General features: G+C 31.9%; 3 protein-coding genes across 4 annotated transcripts; 2 read left to right on the top strand and 1 right to left on the bottom strand.

Annotated features, from left to right (window-relative positions):
- Positions 1–525: 525 nt before the first annotated feature.
- LOC130828915 (triphosphate tunnel metalloenzyme 3) lies at positions 526–20,319 on the bottom strand. 2 transcript variants are annotated; one of them, XM_057694959.1, is made up of 3 exons: positions 19,988–20,294; positions 19,439–19,762; positions 526–2,146 (listed from the first exon to the last, which is right to left on the bottom strand). In XM_057694959.1, the coding sequence occupies exon 3, from the start codon at positions 1,450–1,452 to the stop codon at positions 832–834; it is 621 nt and encodes a 206-aa protein (XP_057550942.1). In that variant the 5' UTR covers positions 1,453–2,146; positions 19,439–19,762; positions 19,988–20,294; the 3' UTR covers positions 526–831. The 2 variants fall into 2 exon arrangements, with proteins under 2 accessions (XP_057550942.1, XP_057550943.1); XM_057694960.1 differs by lacking the exon at positions 19,439–19,762 and having other exon boundaries at positions 19,988–20,319.
- On the top strand, positions 6,195–7,725 carry LOC130828669 (uncharacterized). Its single transcript, XM_057694630.1, has 2 exons — positions 6,195–6,808; positions 6,897–7,725. Exons 1-2 carry the CDS (start codon positions 6,195–6,197, stop codon positions 7,723–7,725), a joined length of 1,443 nt encoding a protein of 480 aa, XP_057550613.1.
- On the top strand, positions 15,441–16,836 carry LOC130828668 (uncharacterized). The gene is made up of 4 exons (XM_057694629.1): positions 15,441–15,787; positions 15,845–15,962; positions 16,057–16,282; positions 16,364–16,836. Exons 1-4 carry the CDS (start codon positions 15,441–15,443, stop codon positions 16,834–16,836), a joined length of 1,164 nt encoding a protein of 387 aa, XP_057550612.1.
- Positions 20,320–25,845: the final 5,526 nt, after the last annotated feature.

Genomic DNA, 25,845 nt, shown 5'->3' with positions numbered 1-25,845 from the left:
CTTGTCGTATTACCAAACAAAAGTTGTACATGATCGAGAAAAATTTACCTGATGCTTCATAGGTGATTTAATAGACATACTCTCATTGACTCCACAAAAAACAAATTGACTTTGATCAGTCACTCCTAGATCATCAAATGTAACAATACAAGAACATGATACAGCAAAAAGAACTATTTTTAGTTTCAAAAATTTTAGCACAGAACAGAAAACAACAACAAGAATGAACTATCCCTGCAACTACAACGAGAGAAGCTGATGAAAGCATAAAACCTAACTTATCATAGTCTAAAACACTACTCATAAAATATTGTCATGAATGGCAGTGAGGAGTCATAGGAATTGAATAATAAAATAAAACGTATTATTAGTTAGTTGGAGGAATAACATATGGATAGAAAGTATAAATAGAATGGGGAGGGGAGGGGAGAATGGTAGTCAATCAATTTGTTACATAATTTGGGTGAGTCTCATGACTCAATTAGGGATGCCTCAAGCTTCTCGAATGGCTTGACTACTATCACATTGGATTGTAAGCTTTTTCAGATTATATTTACGATTTACGTTTAGATTCAATACACATTCATATATACAAATATCAACATTTTACATCTAAATTCTTCTATTCATATTCACTGCTCCTGAGTTCTGACCTTACATTGCTACAGATTCAGCTTAATATGGTTTTCAAACATAGGTGTGAGATCGTTTGAAGCAATTAATATCAGCAGATACATTAACATTTAACAACATAGATCAAACAAACAAGACATAAAAAGTGACCAAATTAGTTCAAAGCAAATATCTCAATACAATAAAATGGAAAGCCACTCACAATGGAAGTTCCCTTGATCGAAAAATCGCAAACTTTGACATTTTTGAACAAGAATAAGGGATCCCATTTTCCTTCAAGGCTTCTTCAATGATCTCCTTGGCTTTCTCAGGCTCACCACTCTCACATTCAATCTCATACAAAGTACCAAATTCAAAAAGTGTCTCATCCACCTCCAATTTCAAACCCTTCCAATCATAAACCCCTCTTACATTCTTAAAACCACCTAAACAAACATACCCAATTTCTTCTTCAACCTTAAACTCCTGTCTCACCCTATTTAAAAGCCTGGACTTTGTTGACCCAATAAGATTAGGGTTGGCCCAAATTTCTCGGCCCAAAAACGGGTCAAACTCTTCCTCATCTTCCTCAACCCTACTAACTCCATTAACAAGCACAGCTTTTGCCTTGAGACTCAAAACGCATCGTTCAGCTGTTTGAGGATCCTCACCGTAGAAACGCAGACGAAGAACAGCACGCTTAGCTGAAAGCTCAGAATTTGCACCATCAAAGAAAATATTGTGCTGAAAATGCGTTTTAACAAGAAACTTTGAAAGAACAGATGAGAGAGCCTGGTGACTTTCGGAGTTTGGTAACCTTAATTTCACCTCAACTTCCATTTTTTTCCAAATGGATTTTGAAAACAATAACTCAAATTAAATATATGAGGATTGGGATTGTTCCAAAATTTTGGGAATTTTGGGACTACTGAAAAGATAAGCTTTATAATGGGAAAATTTGGGAATAATTGAAAAGGATTAAAACTTTATGATGGGAGAAAGGGGATTTTTCGAGAAGAATTGAAGCTATTTATGGGGAAACTGAGATTAATTGAAAATATGAGAGTTTTGCGAGATTAGGGTTTTAAAGAAAAGATTGAAGCTTTGTTATGGGAGAATTGAATTGAAAAGATTGAAGATACTTGTAATTAATTGGGAAATGAAGAAAAAGGAGGGGCATTAAGAGGAAGAAAGACCAATGCGTTGAGATTTGGAGGTAGAAGTATCAAAATGTTGAAGAAGAGTAGTAGAAGCGGTAGGATTGGATGAGGAAGGAGGAGTAGTGAATCGATTTTGGTGTTGGAGTTGTTGGAGTTCTTCTTTGTCTTCTACCTTCACTTCTATTTTGCTCGGCTTTCTCCTCAACATTCTCTCTATCTTCCTGTCAGGAAGGCGGTGCAGCCGAGCCCAAGAGACGTCAGGCACACAAGCGGCAAAGATTGGGGAAGGCGGTGGCTGCGGTAGGTGGCTGGCGGCGGCAGAGGCTGCGTTGTGGCCTGTTGCGGCAGATTTTTTTGGTCTCCGCGTTTTACTTCTAGAAAGAGAAAAGAGGAGTGTTGGATTCCACTCTGCTTTAAAAATACGAATAGTATATGAAGTATTCTCCTTTTGATTTTGCCCCGAACTTGCCCCACGCCCCCACCAATAATTCTATCGGTTCGTCTTGCTCGAGATCATCTTAATATGAAATGGATAGTTCAATAAACTTAAAAATAGTTTTCCTCAATATGTGATTAGTATTTGATCTATTTAAGGTATATTTAACAACTTTAAGGTTAAAATTAATTTTTTAATTGATTATTTTAAGGTCTGAATTGATCATTTTTAGATCAAAATTAAAAATTTATATAACAAAGTAACCATAAACTATTGATCATTTCCAAAAACATTCATTTAATGGATCATTTTGAGGTCCGAGTTGATCATTTTTAGATCAAAATTGAATTTTTTATAATAAAGCAGTCATAAACTCTTGAGCATTTCCTAGAGCATTCATCGAATCATTTGGCAAAACATAACTCGAGATTGACACTTCCTCCGCCTTCACATCAACAGTAAGCATACAATATACCTACAACTATATTTCCATGTCCATTATGAACAGAAACTGTTGAGGAAAAAACACTATCACTATTATTGATCGATGATTAAAGAATACCAGTACTTTTATGTTTCATTAGAACTATCATGTTGCATTGAATAAAAGTACTTGTATTATGTAATGTTTTTAACACTAATATTGATATTATTATTAACCATTTATTTGTTGTTCGAAATCCATCCATAGAAGGGTGGAATAATATCATTTTATTAACTCCGTTCTGAAATTGTGAAAATAAAACCATATTTAAGTAGAAATTGATCAATTTAATATCAAAATTGATCAATATAATATCAAAATTGATCACTTATAGGTCAAAATTCAAAATTTTTTTAATTGATCTGTTTAAGGTTTACTTTAAATTAAAATTGATTACTTTAAATTAAAATTTATAAATGCCCAAAAAAGTGAAAAAACGACAAAAAGCATGTGAAGTTGTTACACGCACAAATTGAACCATCCCAAATTGATGGTCTCATAATGAGACCGTCTCAGCCAATTTTTTGCGTAATCTATAATAGTCGCTCTTGCGAGCGACGGTCTCATAATGAAATGGCCCATCTTCATCTTCAGCCTACTATCAAATATCAATTTTTTAAAAATATAAAACAAGGAAATAACTTCCATATTTGAATTAGTTATTCCCGAAAATTTTTTAAAAGCCTCAAGAATTGAACAACGTCAATTAGGGTAGAAATCAAATAGATTTGCTCATTCGATTGTACACAAATCTCTGAAATTCTTCAAAAAAAACTATCAAAAACATCGACATTTTCATATGTAAACTTCACAATCAATAATTTTCTTTTTATCGGCGACAAATTGGAGGGTTTAATGAATAAATTTGACATGAAAGTAACGTTACAACATTTTCAAAGAGATGCAAACGAACTATTGATAAGATAAAATGATAAGCTATTGCTATATATAGAATTAAGGATTGATGATGGTCAGATGAGGGTGTTTTATAACTTTGATGGAGAAATTGAAAAGATAATGGCGCGATTCAAATGATTAATACAAGTAAGTCAAAAAACACTAATCTTCAGTTCTGTTATTATAATATTAAATTATATTCTATAGTATTCAATAAGTCTTTGTTATTATTTGTTCAAAATGAATTAATCAAAAAACATTAAATGTCAATTTATATAGGAGTATCATAATTTTACGTTTAACATATTCAATTTGAACTAAATGCATTGCAATATCTCTATATAATTTGAATACTCATTTTTAAATCGATAATTGAAAATTATAAGTTCAAAATAGAGTTACATCATAAAACATCAATTGTCAATTTATATGTTACAAGTTTACTAAACATATTTAATTTGAACTAAATACTATACTATTTGAATACTTATTTTTAAAATGATAATTAAATATTTTGTAGACATGGTAGATAAAAAGATGTACTCATATAATTTTAAAACTTAATCTACACAAATCATTTCTTATAAAATTCAATTTTAATGTTAAACTATTCAAAATCTAACTCAAATGTATTAAATTCTTTTTGGTTATTTTCAGCATGATATTGTATATCATAGTTTATTACTTAAACTCATAAATTTCATTCTTAAATATGTCAATTTGTATCTAAATGTTTTTATTTTATTTTGATTGTAGAGTCTGATATAATGGATATCCTGATATGAACATGTATGAAGTTCATTACACGAAATACCATAATGTTGTAAGAACTTTGAATCAAATGGGTGAATTTTCATCCTCAATAAAAGCTCAATTACCAAGTCTAAAAAATTAAAAAAAATTTGTTGACCCCTTTCTAACGAATTTCTTAGGCCTCATTAGCCTAAGGAAGTTCTAAATATATATTATAATTACTTGGGGTTCATTAGCCCAAGTTATTATGTTGGTTATTTCACCTACGAAGAAAAAGATTTGGGTTGATATATTACATTAAATGTCATTAAAAGTCTATTATTATTAAAATTCCGTAGTCTACTGATTATTGAAATGCCCTATGTATATATGGGTCTAATGTTCTGGGTCCAAGGCCCTAATATTAATTAGGCCTCATCGTATCTGCCATTGACGAACGCTTTGTGCCTTCGTCCCTTCATCGTGCCTACCATTGACGAACGCTTCCAATTTCCAATCGTATCAGGTAATTTCACTTTTGTTCATATTTTTTCTGGGTAATTTGTATCTATTTTCTTTGAAATGAGCACATTTTGATGTTGGATGATGTAATTGAGAGTAAGTATGTCTTGCCAATTATTTGTCATGAAATTATGTAAAACAAAAATTGAAAGATGGTAGTTCATTACCATATGCTCGTTAGAATTGCTTCGTCCCTAGAAATGTTGATATAATTAAATTTGATATAATTTGTATTTGTTCCTTCGTCCCTGGAAATGTTGTAGCAACTTGCAAATTGCAAAATGTAGGTTGAATGATGGTAGTTCATTACCATATGCTCATTAGAAAATTTTGCTCTTTGAATATACTTTCTTATATTCCAAGTTGTTTATTTAATTTATAAATCACCTTAGGTTGTTGGATGCCTAGACTGTTCAATGCCTTTATCTTGTTGTTGTGTATCCTTTTATATTATCTAATTATCTCGTGAAGTAGAAACTGAAATTCTGTATGCTGTTGTATTGCATTTTTGAGATCATACCATACTAAATGTTTAATTATAAATTTTTTTTAATATCATTGAATTTTTGTGATCTAGAAATGCGTTAGTTAGCATGATTGTGAATCATGAGTATCCTCTTGCTTTGGTTGATCATATTGGATTTAAGAGATACTCTAATAGTTTGAATCCTGATTTTAAAGTGAAAAACTATTAAGTTGTTTTTTAAAAGACATATTTTCTTTGTGAGGTTGTAATTAAAGACTAATCTATATCAATTTTTTCGTGCTTTAAAATCATTAATATAGTATCGATAAGAATAAATCTTGATTTGTCATGCATACATTGGAACAAATGGTAATCTTTGTTCTTGTTTTTATTGTTAAATTGTTCTTCAAACAACTTAAAGTTAAAATTCTCTTTCACATAGTGGTTAAATTGTTATTCAAGTTGTTAAATTGTTCTTGTGTTTCTTTTAAAAATTTAAATTGTTCTTGTTCTTTTTGAATCGTTAAATTGTTCTTCAAACAACTCGAAATTAAATTGTTCTACAAGTTGTTAAATTGTTCTTGTTCTTGTATTAATTGTTAACAATATTATAAGGAGTTCTTGGTGATATTATTGAATGTTATATAATCTAATTATTATAAAGTTTAAATATAGGAAATGATTTTGAATAAGGCATGGGTCAAAGTAAAAGATCGTTCATCTATTGATTATGTAAATGGTGTTGATGAGTTTCTAAATTTTGCTCTTTCCAAAGTAAGAGAAGATGATTGAGATAGTACTACTATTAGGTGCCCTTGTAATAGTTGTCGCAATATATTTCTTAAAACAAAATGTGATGTAAGATTCGACTTGCTTAAGGGAGGAATGTATGAGAAGTACACTTTTTGGGAACTTTACGGGGAAGAATTAGTTGAATCAAGTGATGGGGATAATGTTGATGAGTCGAATGACATTGATAGTGGTTTCACAATGTTGCAAGATGCATGTGGAGTTGGTGCTATGAATTTTGGGAGTGCTGAAGAGGCTTTAAATAATATTGAGGAGTATGAGAAACCTAATGCAAATGCAAAAAAGTTTTTCAAACTTTTAGAGGAGTACCAAGAACCATTAACAATGCATGGCACAACAATGTCTAAGTTGTCATATATTGTTAAATTATTACATTTAAAGGTTTTGAATAATTGGTCTTATAAGTCTTTTGATAGTTTACTCCAATTAGAACGTCAAGGCTATGGCGCTTACCTTCCAACTTCTTATTACGAGGCTAAGAAACTCATTAAAGACTTGGGCCTTGATTATTATAAGATTGATGCTTGTGAAAATGATTGTATTCTTTATTGGAAAGAGCATGAAAAATTGATTGAGTGTCCCACTTGTGGTTTATCAAGGTGGAAACAAGAAAAGGAAGGCTCTTCTAAGGGGGTAAAGGTTTCTAGAAAAGTGCTAAGATATTTTCCATTGAAGCCTAGGCTACAAAGGTTGCACATGTGTAGAAAGACATTCAAAGACATGCGTTGGCACAAAGAAAGGGATGCTACTAAAACATATAGTGAATGATTGTGATAGGATTATAGATGATGATGCCCTTTCTAGGGAAGAGGAGGATGATATCTTTTTGGAGGATGACAATGCGAGTGCGGTGGATGATACAATGAGACATCCATCTGACTCCTTTGCATGGAAATCATTTGATGAAGAGTATAGTGAATTTGCTAAAGAGGTGCAAAATGTTAGACTTGGACTAGCTTGTGATGGCTTTCAGCCTTTTAATAATTCACAACATAGCATATGGCCAGTGGTTCTTATCCCTTATAATTATCCTCCTTGGTTATGCATGAAACGTTATTCATTTATGCTATCTTTACTAGTACCAGGTCCAACAAGTCTTAGAATTAATATGGACGTCTACCTCCAACCACTTATTGAGGAGTTAAAGGAGCTTTGGGAGGTTGGTGTTGAAACCTATGATGCTTACTCTAAAACAAATTTCATCTTGCGTGCATCACTACTGTGGACTATCAATGACTTTCCTGCGTATGCAGATTTGTCTGGATGGTCTACTAAAGGTTATTACGCTTGTCCATGTTGTCATAAGGAAACTAAACGGACTTCGTTGATGCATAAGGGTGGTTATTTAGGGCATCGACGTTGGCTTCCAATGAATCATAAGTGGAGAAATGATGCCAATTCTTTTGACGGTAAAATTGAAAAAGGTGTTGCACCAGTTCCATTGAGTGGGGATGATGTATTACAACATTATAGCCAATTCTCACAAGCAAAATATGGGAAGATTGTAGGGAACAAAAGAAAAAGGGATGCTTCTAATAGCTTGTTTTGGTGGAAAAAGAAAAGCATTTTCTTTACCTTATTAGAGGAAATTATGAATTCATCATAACTTGGATGTTATACATATTGAGAAAAATGTCTCTGATAATATCTTGGGTACTTTAATGAGCATACAAGGCAAAAACAAAGATACTTTGAAGGCTCGATTGGATTTGGTGAAGATGAAAATCAGAGATAAGTTGCATCCTAAAGTGGTTGATGGTAAGGTGCGTGTTCCTATTGCTATATATACATTGAGGTCAGATGCCAAGGTTGCCATATGTCGTATGTTTGCAAAAATGAAATCTCCCGATGGATATCTATCAAACATTTCTCGTTGTGTTAAAGATAATGGAAAAAAGATATCATGTTTGAAGAGCCATGACTATCATGTTTTTATTGAGCAGTTGCTTCCCCTTGCACTTCGTGGGTTTTTACCTAAAGAGGTTTATAACTCTTTGGTTGAACTAAGTTTTTTTTTTCGAGACCTTTGCTCTAAAAACATAAGTGTTGGTCAATTGGAAGAAGTTGAAAAAAAAATTCCTTACACCTTATGCAAGTTGGAAATGATATTTCCATCGGCTTTTTTTGATGTAATGGTGCATTTAGTTGTACATCTGGCAACTGAGGCAAAAATTGCTGGACTAGTTCGATATCAGTGGATGTATCCTATTGAGAGGTATACTTTTTTCTTTAAGAAATATACTCATGTTTAATACTAACATAACATGTCTTATTCTATTAGGTATCTCCGAACATTAAAATCATATATTCGAAATCGAGCACATCCAGAAGGTTGCATTGCTGAAGGTTATTTGGCAGATGAGTGCTTAACATTCTGCTCTAGGTACATGAGTGACATTGACACTAAATTCAATCGCAAAGTAAGAAATGACGATGAAGATATAGAAGAGGACACCTTAAAATCAAACCTTGAGGTTTTTAGACCACTTGGACATACCATTGGGGGGAGTACACCAAAACATCTAGATAATCTAGAGTGTGATCAAATCCATTTTTATATTCTTCAAAACTACGATCCACTCTTAAGTTTGTCCAGTAAGCCATTTTTATTCCTTATGTTTAATTAGTTTGAATTGTATAGTATATTTTAAATTTAGGTTATAGAAGCCATTTTTATTTGTTTTTATATGGTGTCATAGAAAACATAAGTTGGAATTGCAGAAGGAATGTCCAAGAAATGTAGAACGGAGGCACAAAGAACAATTTTCCAAATGGATATAAAATCAAGTAAGAAAGCTTTTAAGTAATACATTGTAAATGGTTTCCTTCTTAAGTTTGTCTAGTAAGCCATTTTACTAATAAAGTATGTTAAAATTTGTTCATTTAGGTACAAAAAATTTATAAACTTGGACGTTGTGATAAAGACTTGTACAATTTGGTTTGTGGTCCTTCTAGAGTTATAGGGCATTACACAGCATATATTGTAAATGGTTTCCGTTTCCACACCAGTGATAGGTCAGAAAATAGGGAAACACAAAATTCAGGTGTCATGGTGCGTGGTGATGATGCTTCAGATAAGGAATACTATGGCGTTTTGAGAGACATATATCAAATGCGTTATCCTGGAGAAAATCATGTATTTGTGTCCAAATGCAGTTGGTTTGATGTAGAAAACCTTGGTAGAGGGTATAAGGTAGATGAGCATGGTTTGGTTAGTGTGAATAAGAATAGACTTTTAAAGTCGGATGATTTGTTTGTGTTAGAATCCCAAGTGGAGCAAGTATTTTACATAGAAGATGAAAACAACGAGAATTGGGAATTTGTTATAAAAGCACAACCAAGGGATTTGTATAATATGAGTGCTAGTGATCTAGATAAGGAGGGTATAGATGTAGATGCCTTTCAACAAGTAGAGGTGGAAGCTAATATTGAAGCTGAATGTACTAATTGCGTACATACTGACAATTTTAGAGTTAGTTCGTCGTTGGCTACAATTATGTTTATGGATTATAAAGGAGAACATGAAGTGCAAATGGTTACACAAATATTGGAATCGAGTGAAGTTGAAGAAGAAATTTGATTTTGATTCTTCTCCTTGATTATGTTATGTTGTACAATATTATTTATATGAACAAGTCGGCTACTATTGTTTTTTTTTTTTTCCGCTCTATCATGAAATATATTGTTTATTGTTGAAGCTACTTTTTGTTTGATAATTTTGCAAAAATATCTGAATAGACAAAAGATGCTTGGGAGAGGAGGGGGAAAGAAAATATGCAGTCGAAGTATTGCCCCCGGAAAACTTATGAGTTGTGTTCAAGCTAGTCGGACGCAATTGTTTTGTAAGCAAAATGTAGCTGATCAATTCAATAATAGCTCTAACCCACACATCACAGATGAGATTGCTCATGCAGTTAGCAAAAGTAAATTTTTTTCTATTTCAATTCAAAAAAATTTAAATTTTATTATGTTGAATTCACTTTGATTTTCATTGTCTTTACCCTTGTAGATTTAGAGAGGCAACGAACAACTTATGAAGCGCATATAAACAAAGCAGCAGCAACTGAATTGCCAGCAACTAAATCGCCAACAACTGATGCGTTGACCTTGAATGACCATAACTTGATTCATGGAGACGATCTTCAAGGTTATGAAGAAACTGCTACACCAATCTTGAATGACCAAGCATCAGAAGGCGTCATTACCTTACTGAATGAAAGTACATTATTGAAAACTCGACTTTCACGTTTCTAGTTTCTAATTATTTATATATTATTGATTATTGATTATTGATTATTGTAGGCATACTTGATAAGAGAAAGAAAAGAAGCAACTTTGTTAGTAGAATTGAATTGGGCTTGCAAGTGAATGAAGCTTTAGATCCACAACCAAGGCAAACTATCACTCGAAAAAAGGTGGAGCAAGTTAATGGTGATGAGATAGATAGAAATACAGGTAGTTAAGAGAGATGGAGCAACTTTTTTAGATATTATTGATTATTGATTATTGTAGGCATACTTGATAAGTTTTAACATTTGTATTATCTTAGCAACTAGTAAGATCAAAGGAAGAGGTAAGAGAGGAATATATAAGAGTTACGTGGTTGACATGAAAATTAAAGGGAGAGGATCAAAATTGAAGATCACAATACCTGATGAAATTGACCGAGCAATTGGAGAAAATGCTCGTCACTTGGTTAATGAGTGTGGGCGTGTTGTGAGCACAAAAGCTCCCTTAAATGTGAAAAGTTGGAAAGAAGCATTTGAGGCAGCTGGAGAAAGTATGTTGAAGGAAATACAGGTTATGTTAGTTACTTATTTCTTTATTAATATCAGTTATTTAGCACTATAGTTTTCTGGTTTTGGTTGTACTTATCATCTTACCTTCTTTGTGCAGGAGAAGTTTGAAATTGATAAGTCTAGTGACTACTTCCGAATATATGCATTTGTCTTAGAGATTATGCAACGTTTATATAGATTTTACAAGTGTAGGTTGCACAATTACTATAAAAGTGCGAGATGCGGAAAAACTAACGAGGAGCTCAAAAAGAATCCTCCTCTTGACTTACCCCAACCTCAATGGGAATATCTGATCAAGTATTACGGATCTGACAAATTTAAGGTATTTCTTTAATTAAACTATGTACTATTTATGAACTATTTATGTAAGTAAACAACTCAACATTGAGCCGATGTATATGTAAAACTAACGTGCATAGATACATCAATTTGTCTAAACTTAAATTTTTTTGATGTATCTTCTCGTCAATGATGCCATTTAGGAATTACCAATAATAGCAATAACTTGATTGGCATCAACTTTTGTAATCATCATGCAGGTCATAAGTGAGAGGAACTCTAAAAATCGAAATTCTGACAAGAGAACTAAGCATACGACTGGAAATTTATCATTTCCTGAATTAGAAGATGTATTGGTAAGACAAACCTATTTATTATGTTTATTGAATGTAGTCTGAATTATTATCAATAACGTTGTATTATTTGAATAGACAAAAGAGAATGATAATGTGAAGCTAACTGCTGATAAAGTTTGGCTTATCCAACACACTCGTAAGAATGATCAAGGAAAACTAGAATGGCTCGATACGCGGTCAAAAGAAATCCATGTATGTACAACAACCCATTATAACCATATTTTTGTTACCGATTTTTTTATTATAATATGCAATTATATATATCTTGTTTATGTAATAGGTGAAGTTGAAAGATGTTGTTGCATCAGCTGGGGATTCAATGACACAAGACGAAATTTTGCTTAGAGTTCTGGGCCAAAAGTCAGGGCATGTACGTGGAAAAGGGACAGGGGTACGTGCATATTCTAAAGAAAAAGCACAAATAGAACAACGTAAGATTGTGGAACAACAAGAGAAAATTCAAGAGCAACAACAACAAATTAAAGATTTGATGGAAAGTCAGTTGCTACAACGACAATTTGAAGAATATAAGGCACAACAACAAAAAGCAATTAAATCGATGAAACAAAGCATCTTACAACAACTACAGAATAAAGAAGTTCAATGATTGTCATGAATACTTATTAGGTAAATGATGCTTTCTTTTGCATTTTTTTAACATATACTTAGGCTTACAACATGCTAAAAAGACATGTTTTTAATATATACTTGGCCTTTCTTTTGCGTCCAATTAGGAGTATTGACGGCTTGTGTTGTAGTTTTAGTTACAATGGCATTAGCTGGTTGGCATTTTAGTCCAATTAGAAGTATTGGTGGCTTGTGTTGTGGTTTTAGTTACAATGGCATTAGTTGGTTGGCATTTTAGTCCAATTAGAAGTATTGCTGCTTATGTTGGATTTTGTTGTCATGGGTTCTGGTCATTGGCATATGCTTCGTGCTATTTTTGAGTTGGAATTGTGATGGTTTGATTGTGAATTTGATGCTAAATTCTAAATGCTTTCCCTATACACGTAATGCTTTTGTTAGTGAATATCATGCTAAATGCTTTGCTTATTATGTCTCAACAAAAAGTGTGGGAATGGTTTGATTGTGAATATCATGCTAAATACTTTCCCTATAAAGTACTCAATATTGGGGCTCATTTGATTCTTAATTACTAACAAAATTATTTGGTGTAGGGAAACATATCTTCGTTCAAAATTTTTTGTAGTTAATGACAAAGTTGGTGATAGCTACAAGCATTTTGGATGCGTGATGTTTTGGGTTATGAAGTAGCTATATGTGCACTTGTAAATTTTTGGACTTTTTCAAAGTGCCTTTCACTTGTAAATTTTTGCATGATAACTTGTATATGGTAGGAGAATTATTTTGGAAAATTGGTTATAAAGAAACTTGTATATGAATTACGTATATTTTTAACACACGATAATATTTGGGACGTGTGATATTTTGGGATACGAATTAATATATAATGATAATCGGTGATATTAGTTTAGTTGGTTATAAATTATTTATTATTTTAATTGTCTAGTTTATATATAGATTGTAGGTTGTTACAGAAGATAACAAAGTCGTTGCGAAAAATGTGTATGTTTTTTGCAATGGTAATAGTTGTTGCTAAAAACATTAATAAAAAATTTTACTTAAATGTTTTCCCTACAGTAAAGTCGTTGCAAAAGATTGACTATCATGTATTGCAACAACTTGAATTGTTGTGAAAAACAGATATTTAACAACGAAAACAGTTGTAGCTAAAAAAGCAGAAAATTTGACAACGAGCTTTTTTGTTGCTAAAAACGTTGGAAAGAATTGCAACGATACTTCTTTTGCAACAATAGAACTCGTTGCAAAAAACGGATACCTTTTGCAACCACCATAGTCGTTGCTAAAAGCTTTAGCTACGGCTGTACTCGCAACAATGGAATTCGTTGCAAAAATCATTTTTAGCAACGAAATCAGGTTTTTAGCAACGACTTATTCTGTTGCTAAAAATAACTTTTCTTATAGTGAAGACTCCAAACTCTCTCCATGAGAGACTTTAAAACCTAATATATGGGTAAGTCGTGTTTAATAAATGGATAGAATAAACTCTATAATATAAAAAGAATAAATTTTATTTGTAACTAAAAACGAAAAAACCAAAAATATAGAAATTGAGGACTTACCAATTTACCATCAACCATGAGTTTGATAGTAGCCCCAAGGCTAAGGCTTTTTTTAAGAAAAAATAAAGAGAGAGAACAAAGAGAAAGAAGCGAGAGAAGAGAAAAGTAGCTTGTGGACATTGCTACTTCGACATTTTATAGCCATTTTTCTTCTCCCACTTAATATAAATTATACTTTAGTTTCACCCAAAACTTACTATTTTATCATTCATATAAAGAAGATTTAAATTACATTGAAGCTTAGTAATCATCCTTGACTAACCTTAATTGAATTGAAAATGTATTGTTGAAGGTTACTTATAAATAAAATTTGTTATTGCAAAATAATGTTTATTACAAATGTGTTACAAGTATAAATACTACACTATTTGTAATTTCTTGAAGTTGATTATGGAACTTTTCTAATCACTAAATGGACACCGCGAAGATAAGTTTGCGACAACAAATTCAAGTTGCTCGGAAACCTGATATTTATAGGAGGCGTGAGCACACTCCCTTTTGTGATATTTCTTCCACAAGGGTGCTTGGGATGATAATGAAATTCACAATTAGATACAACATATACAACAATATCCTAGCACAAAAGATATTGCAAGAGTAAGAAAAAGTATTGTAGATAGCTTATGAACTTTGATTGCAATGAAAGTTAATTACTCCTCTAAAGACAATCTCATGTAAAGAAGAAACAAGAATAAGATGAATGTTCTAAAGGGCATGTTTGGTTGGCTCTTTTTTAATGGTATGGAATGGTATCACAACCATTCCAATGTTTGGTTAGGCATTTTTACATTGGGATGTCATACCCTCTGGATTCTCATCCCATTCCAATCCTCTAGAATCCCATACCCTCCTACCCCCCAAGTTTCAAACTCCATTCCAGGATATTCAAACCCTAATTCACTCTCTTCCTTCTTATTTCCCTCTCTCTCCTTCAATCTCAGAAATTATTGCCCGCCTCCGCCTCCGCCTCCTTCAATCTCCGATCAATCTCAGAAATTAACTCATTCTACTCGTTTTCTGATTCTCAATTTCATTGCTCTCTCAAATTTTTTTCTTCGCCTTCCCCCAAATTTCCTCGGCCTCCTCTCTTCCTCCAAGCTAAATTTTTAGGTCTGCTTTCGTTTTTCAGTTTTCGATTCACTTGCCGTTGTTTCAATTTTGGGTTTTCTTTTGTCTCGTTGACTTTTAAGTAGGTTGCTTGTTGATTCTAGGGTTTTGATTTGGGTGTTTCCGATCGTCGTTTGGGTTTTGTACTCTTTGTGATGTGTTTCGTTTATTTTTATTTTTATAATTTGTATAGTTGAGCGTTTTGATTTAGGTGTTTTCTATCATTTGTTTGATTTTTGGCGTTTCTTTTTTTTTTTTAATTTGTTTCTTCTATTTTGATTTTATAATTTGTATATTAGGGGATTTCGATTTAGGAAATTTGTTTCAATTTAGGGTTTTTCTGATGTTTTGATTGATTTTATTTTTTCAATTTTCGTCCAATATAATTGTAGATTTATCAATTTTGTTATCTTTTGATTGCTTTGTAAATTGTTATATATGTCGATATATATGTTTTTCTGATTTTTAACAAGTTCTCATGGAGATTGCTGTTGGATATATATGATTGCTAGATTGTTATAAGATATTGGAAGCAAAATGATAGAATATATATATGGTAATATATAATTTTTTTTCTATTTATTAATATGATGATGCATGTATACATTCACAGAAATGATTCCATCTCAATTAGCCATAGTAAGAAGAAGGAAGAAAAGACAAATTGAATTACTACTACTTTTCATGGTTGTTAACAATATCGTCACAATCATGTACTTAGTGATGTGTATGATGGGTGTAATTGTTTATGAAATTGAACGACCACGTTATAGCAAAAGTGAGAAGAAACACCTTAGACAAAAGCACTTGGATTCACTAATCAAGGATAGTGATATAGTTTGCAAAAGTGAACTTTGTGTGAATAGAAGAACCTTTTATGTCCTTTGTGAGATGGTCAGAGATGTCGGTGGTTTAAATGGCACTCGAAATATGTCTTTGGAGGAAATTGTAGCTATGTTCTTGTACACTTTGGCACATCATTTGAAAAATAGGACAATTAGAAGTCATTTCTTTTGAAGTGGAGAAAGTGTTAGTAGAAACTTCCACCGATGTCTTCTTGCCGTCTTAAAAATACATACTCACTTGCTTAAAAAGCCGACACCTATAACAGAAGATTGTGAAGTGGATAGATGGAATGTTTTAAGGTAATAACATAATTTCATCTATATTATTTAAAAATCTATCCACTTTGTTTGTTGTAAAACTTATTCCTCTTAACTTTTTTTTGTAGAATTGTTTAGGAGCCTTAGATGACACTCATATTAGTGTTCATGTGCCAAGTGAGGATAGAGCAAGATATCAGACAAGGAAAGGTTCTATTGCTATGAATGTGTTAGGTGTATGTAACCCTAATTTGGAGTTCATATATGTTCAACCTGGTTGGGAAAGATCCGCTCATGATGGTCGTGTCCTTCGAGATGCTATTACTAGGCCTAATGGTTTAAAAGTGCCACTAGGTAATCATACTTAGAATTTAGATTTTATATTGTGGAGTCCAATAAGCAATGTCATGACCTTTTTTTTTGCCATATATCAAGGTTCCTACTATTTGGTAGATGCAGGATACACGAATTGTGAAGGGTTTTTAGCACCATATAGAGGTCATCGATATCACCTTAAAGAGTGGGGGGACCGACAACCAATTAGTGCGGAAGAGTACTTCAACATGAAACATTCTAAGGCAAGTAATGTTATTGAGAGATGTTTTGGACTATTAAAAGGAAGGTGGGGTATTCTTAGGACCCCATTCTTCTTTCCAATATGTACTCATCGGCGTATAGTTCAAGCATGTGTACTATTACACAATCTTAATCGAAAACATATGCCAACAAATTACACAATGTATTGGGATTCTGATAGTGAAGAAGGTGAAAGTGATGATGAGGGCCTAGATGATGAAGTTGAATTGATTACTCAAATAGTTACTACGGATACTTGGACTACTTATCGAAATAACTTAGCACAAAATATGTTTAATAATTGGAGACTTAGGCATAGTAGCCAAACATAAATGTTTGTTTAGTTTATTTGGACTTATGTTTGGGTGTTCCTTTTTATGATGTAATCGAATTTTATGGTGTTGAGATATTTTATATGGTGTAATTGGATTATTTATTTTATCTTGCAAATAAGAAAATAGCCTTATTTGGTAATCTTTTTTTTAATACATCATTGTTGTATAGGATGAATGTTGGTCAATTTGTTCAAAGTGGAAGAGGGAAAAACAAGCGATCATGGAATAAATCTGAGGAAGAATGTTTGATTAATGGTTTGTTAGAGATGAGTGCCGATCCTTCATGGAAAGCTGATGGGAGTTTCAAAGGTGGTTTCAAGAATAAGTTAGAGGAGAAATTGAATGATAAGTTTCCCGGGTGTGGGTTGAAAGCTATTCCCCATATTGAATCAAAAATCAAATGGTTTAAGGATAAGTATAATGTGCTAACTGAAATGTTTCGCACTTCTGGTTTTTCTTAGGATAATGAAAAGAGTATGATTGTTTGTGAAAGACAATCTTATGAAGAATTTTGTAAGGTACACAAATACTTTGACTTGTTTAATATTTGTTAGAAATTATAACATATTTTAAATGACGTATCTTTTTTTTTTATTCAATTCTTGTTTAATTTCAACAACACAGAAATGCTCAAGGATTATGGAATGTTCCTTTTCCATTTTATGATCAATTGTCAGTTATCTTTGGTGCCGATCGAGTTACTAGAGTGCAATCTAAGACTTTTGTCGAAGCTGTTGACAATCAAGAGAAAGACACTATTGAACTAGATAAGGGTGGTAGTGATGAAGATGATGAATTTGATGATAATGAGTCCGTCAACCAATCAAAACAATCAACTCCAAGTGAACCTTCTTCAAAGAAAGCCAAAAAAGAAAAGGCTCCAAATGAACAAGGAAGGAAAAGGAAGAAGCCGGAGGTTGTGGACTTAACTTCTTCTTTTAACAATATGTCTTCTAACTTTTCAAATCATATGAATAAGATGAACAAGCACATGTCTACCATTGCAAGTGCCTTCTCTACTGCACAACTACATGAGCAAGCTATCGTGGCTCTTGAAAAAGTTGAGGAAAATCAAAAAAAAAATTTGGTTAGTGAATTGCTTCGCATAGAAGGATTGACAAGATTTGAAGTAATGGAAGCTTCCAAGAGGTTGGCCTCCAATCCAAGTGAACTCTCACTCTTTTACCAATGCCCGGATGATGAGTGGAAGAAAGAGTTTATAATCAACCTCATTCATCCTAACTTGGGCAAGTGATGTAAAGAAAATGCTTAACTTATAAATTATCTAGACTTATCTAGACTTTGTATTTGGTTGTCAAAAACATATATTGGAATCTTTTTGTGTGGAGATGTATTGACACCATTTTGAGTGAAAATGTATTGAACTAGTACTTTTTAATTAGTGGTAATTATCTATTTGCAACATAATATGTGTGTATGTATTTGTGTGTTTAATAAATGTATGTATGTATCTATATATATATATATATAAACTGGACAGAGAATCCATTTCATAATTGAACCAAACAGTGTGAATGGATTGAATATCTATTACAGTATTGAACCAAACAGTTTTAGTCTAGTATGGGATTCTGAATCCATACCATCCTGGTATGGGGTCCATACCATTCCAATCCTACTCACTGAACCAAACGGACCCTAAGAGAATTCAAAAATTTATCTCTAAGAATGGGTGGAATGCCCTTTGCATACTCCTCTTTATAGAAGAAAGTATCAAACAATGCCTAACTTATGAAAAAAGTTTGTTTCATCCAAACCAAGCTTATGAAATAAGAGTTTGTTTCATCCAAATCTCATCAATGAAACAACATGATGTTCCATCAGAATTAACCTTTATATGTAGGTTACCAATTATTTGTGATGATTGAAGTTAAAAAACAATAATGAAATAAACTAACAAAATTGCTAAAACTGGACAGAGGGCAGGTTAACGAATTACCGCAGCCTAGCAAAGAGTCATCGCCAGAATAGCAGACTTGACTTTCACCCAAATGTTGACTCAGATTTGGATTCTGTCCTAAATTGAGACCCTACTTTAAACAAGTGACGACTCGTCGCTGCTTTCCCGATGTTTTCAATTTGCGTTTTTTTATTAGGCATATTTTGTACTTGGTTTTTATTACATATTGTCCCACTACTATACTTAGTATGTAGTATATATAATATAAGTCTTTATATACTCTAAATGTCCAACACATGTAAATCCTTATTTGGGAACAATTTTCTAAACCCTGGGCTTGCTACATACATACATACTCTACTTTTCTATTCTACTTCTCCACCCCTTTGGTAGTGATTGTACTTATAAATTGTGGTGGGTATAGTAACATGGTAGAAAACCTACAGTACTTCCACTTGTTGTGATACATGTTTAATTTTTATGTGGATTAAATAATTCAATGAAAAATCTTGGTTGCGCAACATGTTATCACCATTTTTTCTATCATAAACACATAGTTAATATATCCTCTATCCTCTAAATCGAAAACATTTCTAAGACATGAAAATGAACTAAATTATATGTCCACAAAAATGAACGAGTTTAATGAATCTAATACTGAAGACTTGGAAGCTTTACCTGTTGAAATACTCAAATGAAGAAGTGAAGATTGATAGATTGGATGAAGCCTCTGAGTGTGTTGCAAAAGATGCCCCAATAGATAAATATAGTGTTTTGGATATTGAAGAGTCTAATCTTGAGGAGGATGTTTCAGATTTAAATGAATTATTTTTGTTTCAGTCTGCAGAGTTAGAATACTGTTAACTCTCTTTAATTCTGACTTTTCATCTCTCATTTTCCATTTCCTCCTTCTTTCTTCTTAATTTTTTTTTCCAGCCATGTCTTTCTTCTTCCTTATATTTTACCTTTGATTTTCAATTTAGTTTTTGATAGCAAAATTAACTGCATGCAGATGCAAACTGTTAGGTACGCTTTATTTTTATTTGTTTTCGTTTTTGAATCGAATTTTTTAGATTTTTGGATTTTTATATTGGATTCATGGTATCTGAATTGAAGATCTGTTAAGGAATTTGATAAACATCCAGAATCTTTAAATGAAGAACTCACATTACAAATTAAACATTCAATAATTCAAAGAAAAAATTTTAAGAAAGAAAGAGAAATTACCTAAAAAGAGTCAACGAAGTTGGAAGCTGGTACGGAAGTAGAAGAGCATTTACATGCAGAAAACAAATGGATGAATTTACACGCGAAACTCAAAAGAAAACTCATTAAAAAGTGATCTTATTGAACAGAAGACAACAAGGAAAAGAGAGTAGTAAAGGAAGGGAATTTCTTGTGGGTTTTTTAAAATAAAAATTGAAAATTGACAAAAATAACAAGAAAAAAAAAAGAAAATTTTTGGATTAATGGGCAATATGATCTTATTACTTTGTGGAATGATTCTCTTAGGAGAATTTCTTTTGAGTTGAAATTAAAATTAATAGTATAATTGGAGGAACACAAGAAAGAGGGAGGAGATAAAGAAAAGAGAGTTTAAAGAGAGAGATGTGAGTAGACTAAATGTATGATTTGAGTTTTTTAATTAGGAAAAATTGTATGTCCATTGGTCGATTTACACGCCAACATGGTAGCTTTTTTTTTAATTAATTAAATTAATCCACAATCAGATGTGGGTCATACTAATAATTTTGCTAACAACATTATTGTGTTCTCTATTTATTTTTTTTCATCAAATATAAGTTTTTTTTTTCTTTTTATGCGTTTCACTTTTAGTATGAAATCAGTTTTTTGAGTGTTATTCATAACCTTTAAATATTCATTTGCCTTTCTTTTAAAGTAGCAGATATTTTTTGGGTATGAATGCAAATACTCAATGTCTCATCAACTTTGTTGATCATCGTCTTCGTCATCATCATCTACGGTGCTTCATCACCATGTAAAATTAATACTATTCAAAGTTGTTGAACAACTCATCACATCCTCCGTTGGTCAGCTTTGGGTTATCAAAAGCTCAACTGTTTTACTCATTTGTTTCAGTTTCAGTTACCATAGTTACAACCGACCAACATGTAGAATGTAGCGTGAAATAATTGAAAATTCTTTTACTCATTTGTTTGGTGTTAGGCTCAACTGTGAACGAGTTATGATCATAGTATCATTGTATTAAAATAGTATGTGGTGCCAGCCATCATATATTCATAGACATTTGACATAATTTTTTGTGTATCTTGAAACTTGATGCAGAAATGACTTTCTGAAGGAGCAAGCAACCCAACCGATATTTTGACAAGTAGTATAACCGAAAAATTGAACAACAAAGGTTAGTATATTTTGATTTTTCAAACGAGAGTAATTATTATGTATATTGATCCTCAAAAATAAGCTTCGTGTTAATGTAAATGCTTGATTAGATTTCCCACCACCTAGTTTTCCCATAATAATAATGTTGTTTATAGCAAGCTTGTTTAATCTTTTTGTCATCACTATCATCCCTATGGGGTATAAAAGCCCTCCTGGTTGCATTGTACTCTTCAGAACATGTTTTGGATATTAATATGAGGTGAAGTTATTATATTATTATATGCTAGGGAATGCCGTGTAGATAGAACTTGTATAATAAGTGTTTTTTCAAATAGTTTCACTAGTGGAAAAAACCTCACATGCTGCGGTTTTTTGGCCATTATTTGCTGCGATTTTGGCCCCAAGCAATAGTGATAGCAGTAAATAGCCTATTTTTAATGCTGCGGTTAAAAACCACAGCAAAAAAGGGTATTATTTGCTGTGGTCAACCCTTAACCGCAACAAATAAAGAGGAGTATTTGCTGCGGTCAGCCTCAAAACCGTAGAAAATAGTTATATTTTTAATTTTTTTTTGTTTTTGCTGCTTCAGGAGGTAGTCCGCGTGCCGCGGTGTTTTACGCGAGCCGCGGAGTTGTTAATTTTTTATTTTATTTTTGTTGTTTTCGTTTAATAGTATTAAATAATCCAACAATTAACAATGTAATAAACAATGATTAATCCAAAACGATAATCACCAATTAACTCCAATAATCACCAATAATCTCTTTGTAAACTCTCGATCGTATATATAATATAATAATATGTACATCCTATACAAATTAAAGTCCTAATAAATCAAAAGGTGCTTTTAAACTTGACACAATTATTTTTAAGCTTACTCTAGTCATAAAAATAATGAATAATTGACTCCAAAAAGAGTGTCACACATCAAAAGCTCTCAGTTTTTGAGATTTAATCCTACATGTTTCATATAGAAAGCAGCTTGCGAACGTGAATAGTGGATTTGACGAGTTGAGAATTTTTGTCCTTCGAATAAACATCGACATGAAAAACTATCAATATGCAAATCCAACAAAACACAAATAAGCATTAAACTCATCCAAAAACATAATTAATTAACATCCTAGAAGTACATTAGAATACCAACTTAATCCTAAAAATAGAAAATGAATAATACATTATCAACAATCAATCACCAAGGAACTTGATCATTCACAAACATCGCGCGTTCAATCTTAAATCTTTATAAACATAAAAATAATGACACAAAAGCAACAAACCTTTTGAACCTGATTGAAGCTAAAAGAATAGTTCACTAGCTAAAAGATATCTTCTTGTATTTTATAAGTAATGTATATAAATCTCATTTCATTCTGAGGTTCTTTAAATCTCTTCAGTTTCTTAGCTGATTTTCGATAAACAAAAGCCACTATCCTACTTTCAAATTTCTTCACACAGATAATAAAGTAAAGCAGGTTTAATACTAACAAATATAATTAAATTACATGATTATAATCTTACATGATGTCGTTTACAAGAACAACTACCCATTGAACCATTGATACCACATAAATAAGTAATTATTCACATTCAAATATACAACTACATATATACATAATTAAATTATTCACATTCAATCTACCCTAAAAATCCTAATCAATTAAAATTATTTACATTCAAATATTCAAGTACATACATAAGTAAATTATTCACATTCAAATATAAAATACATATCTTGGTAATGAGATATGATAATTTTGTTTCTACAATAAGGTTATGTAACCTACAATGAAAAACAAAATCAAAATTAGTATAAAAAAAGACTAAATCCTTATTAAAACACAATGACTTGAAAAAGAACAAGACTAGCCCTAATTTCGTGGCTTTTGAAGGAAAAACAACAATGGTGGGTTGAAGAACTTAAGCAAAGATGGAGAAGGAAATTCGTGCAATGGGTGGTTATTGAAGCAACAAACCTCAACAACACAGGAATTTGAAGAACTTAAACAAAGTCGTTGGGTTTGAAAGATGATGAATAAAATGAAGAGAAAACACAGTAGAGTCATATGATTTGAAAAACTTGAAGAACTTGAAGAGATTTTTCGTGAGTTTTTGAAGAAATTTTCTGAAATTGAAGAGTTTGAAGAAGAAGACAATCGTCGTCGTGGGTTTTTGAAGAAAGTTATTTTAGGGTTTTAAGCAATTGAACTTCAAAACGCGTTTTTTATATTTTTTGAACCAACTATTTGCTGCGGGCTTTTTAAAAAACCGCAGCAAATAACCATTATTTGCTGCGGTTAAAAGAAGCCCGCAGCAAAAAATATTTTTTTTTTCTATTTTTTTTTTTAATTTAAATTTTTGCTGGGTCAAGTTGCACTCCGCGAGCCGCGGAGATCTACGCGTGCCGCGGAGTAGGGTCTGTCTGCCTTTAAAGTTTTGCTTCACTTTTTTTTTAATACTTATTTGCTGCGGTCAATCAATAACCGCAGCAAATAATGCTTATATTTTATTTATCTATTTTTTAATTTAATATTCACTTATTTGCTGCGGGCCTTAGCATAACCGCAGCAATTAATTGTGCTATCGAGTATTTGCTGCGGTCACAGCTTAAAACCGCAGTAATTAATGAATTTTTTTTTCTAATTCTTTTTCCTATTTATTGCTGCATATATACAAAAACCGCAGCAAATGATACGCAGTAAATACGTTTTTTTCCACTAATGTTTGGACTGATTCAATTAAAGTCGTCTCACGATAAAAAGATCTTAATAGAGAACTAAACTCCTTTATGCAAGAAAGTGCCAAAAAAAGTTACAAAAATCCCTAAAAACGCAACTTAGCATGTAATTTCAAGAATATGACTATTGTTTTAAATTCTAACCATTTCAAGACAAAAAAACTGAACTTAGCATATAATTTGAAGTATATAGCTATCGTTTTCAATTCTAACAATTTCAACACAATAACATGTACCAAGTACTGTTGTGAACCAAGTTTTATGCCAAACAAACCAAATTTGAACTACTTTATCCGAGAAAGTGCCAAAAATGCTTAAAAATCCTTTAAAACGCAACTTAGCTCGTAATTTCAAGCACATGACTATTGTTTTCAATTCTAACCATTCCAACACAATCAGATATACGAAATAGTGTTGTGTGCCATGTTTCATGCCAAATAAACCATGTTTGAACTACTTTATATGAGAAAGTGCAAAAAACGCTTAAAAAACCATGAAAACGCAACATTGCACATAATGTGAAGCATATGACTATTTTTTTTCAATTCCAACCATTTCAACATAATAACTTATACCAAATTGTGTTGTATGCAATGTTTTATGAGAAACATACCATGTTTGAACTACTTTATGCGAGAAAGTGCTATAAAAGCTTTAAAAACGTTAAAAACAGAAATTAGCACGTAATTTCAAGCACGTGACACATGTTTCAACTCTAACCATTTCAACACATTAATATATATCACATGTTTGAAAGTTATTTTACATTGTAACCGTTTCAATACAATAATATGTACTATATAGTGTAGTGTGCCAAGTTTCATGCCAAAAAAAAAAGTTTGAACTACCTTATGGGATAAAGTGCCATAAAAGTTTAAAAAACTTTAAAAACGCAACATTGGACGTAATATTAGCATATGACTATTGTTTTCTTTTCTAACTATTTCAATACAATAATATATACCAAATAATATGTGCCAAAAACGCTTAATAAACCATAAAAACGCAACTTAGCACGTAATTTCTAGCATATGACAATTGTTTTCAATTCTAACCATTTCATCACAATGATATACACAAAACAGTGTTGTGTGCCAAGTTTCATGCGAAACGAAACAAGTTTTAACTACTTTATGCGAGAAAGATCCAAAAAAGCTTTAAAAACCTTAAAAACGCAACTTAGCACGTAATTACAAGCATATGACTATTGTTTTCGATTCTAACCATTTAAACACAATATTATATTCCAAATAGTGTTGTGTGCGAAGTTTCATGCCATGCAAACCAATTTTGAACTACTTTATTCAAGAAAATGCAAAAAATAGCTTAAATAACCTTAAAAATGCAACTTTCACGTAATTTCAAGCATGTGACTATTGTTTTCAATTCTAAGAATTTCAACACAATAACATATACCAAATACTGTCATGTGCTATGTTTCATGCCAAAATAAACCAAGTTTGAACTACTTTAAACGAGAAAGTGCAAAAAACGCTTAAAAAACAATAAAAACGCAACATATCACGTAATTTCACGGATAAGACTATTTTTTTTAATTCTAACCATTTCAACACAATAAGATATACAAAATCGTGTTGTATGCCAAGTTTCATGCCAAACAAACCAAGTTTGAACTAATTTATGCAAGAAAGTGTCAAAAAAGCTTTAAAAATCTTAAAAATGCAACTTGGCACGTAATTTCAAGCATATGACTATTGTTTTCGACTCTAACCATTTCAAAACAATATTGTATTCCAAATAGTGTTGTGTCCCAATTTTCATGCCATGTAAACTATGTTTGAACTACTTTATTAAAGAAAGTGCAAAAAATAGCTTAAAAAACCGTAAAACGAACTTTGCACGTAATTTCAAGCGTATGACTATTGTTTTCAATTCTAACAATTTCAACACAATAAGATATACAAAATAGTGTCGTGTGCCATTTTTCATGCCAAAATAAATCAAGTTTGAACTACTTTAAACG

The sequence above is a fragment of the Amaranthus tricolor genome, chromosome 12, assembly GCF_026212465.1.
Source record: "Amaranthus tricolor cultivar Red isolate AtriRed21 chromosome 12, ASM2621246v1, whole genome shotgun sequence".
NCBI lineage: Eukaryota > Viridiplantae > Streptophyta > Magnoliopsida > Caryophyllales > Amaranthaceae > Amaranthus > Amaranthus tricolor.
This window is presented reverse-complemented; position numbering and strand designations above follow the sequence as displayed.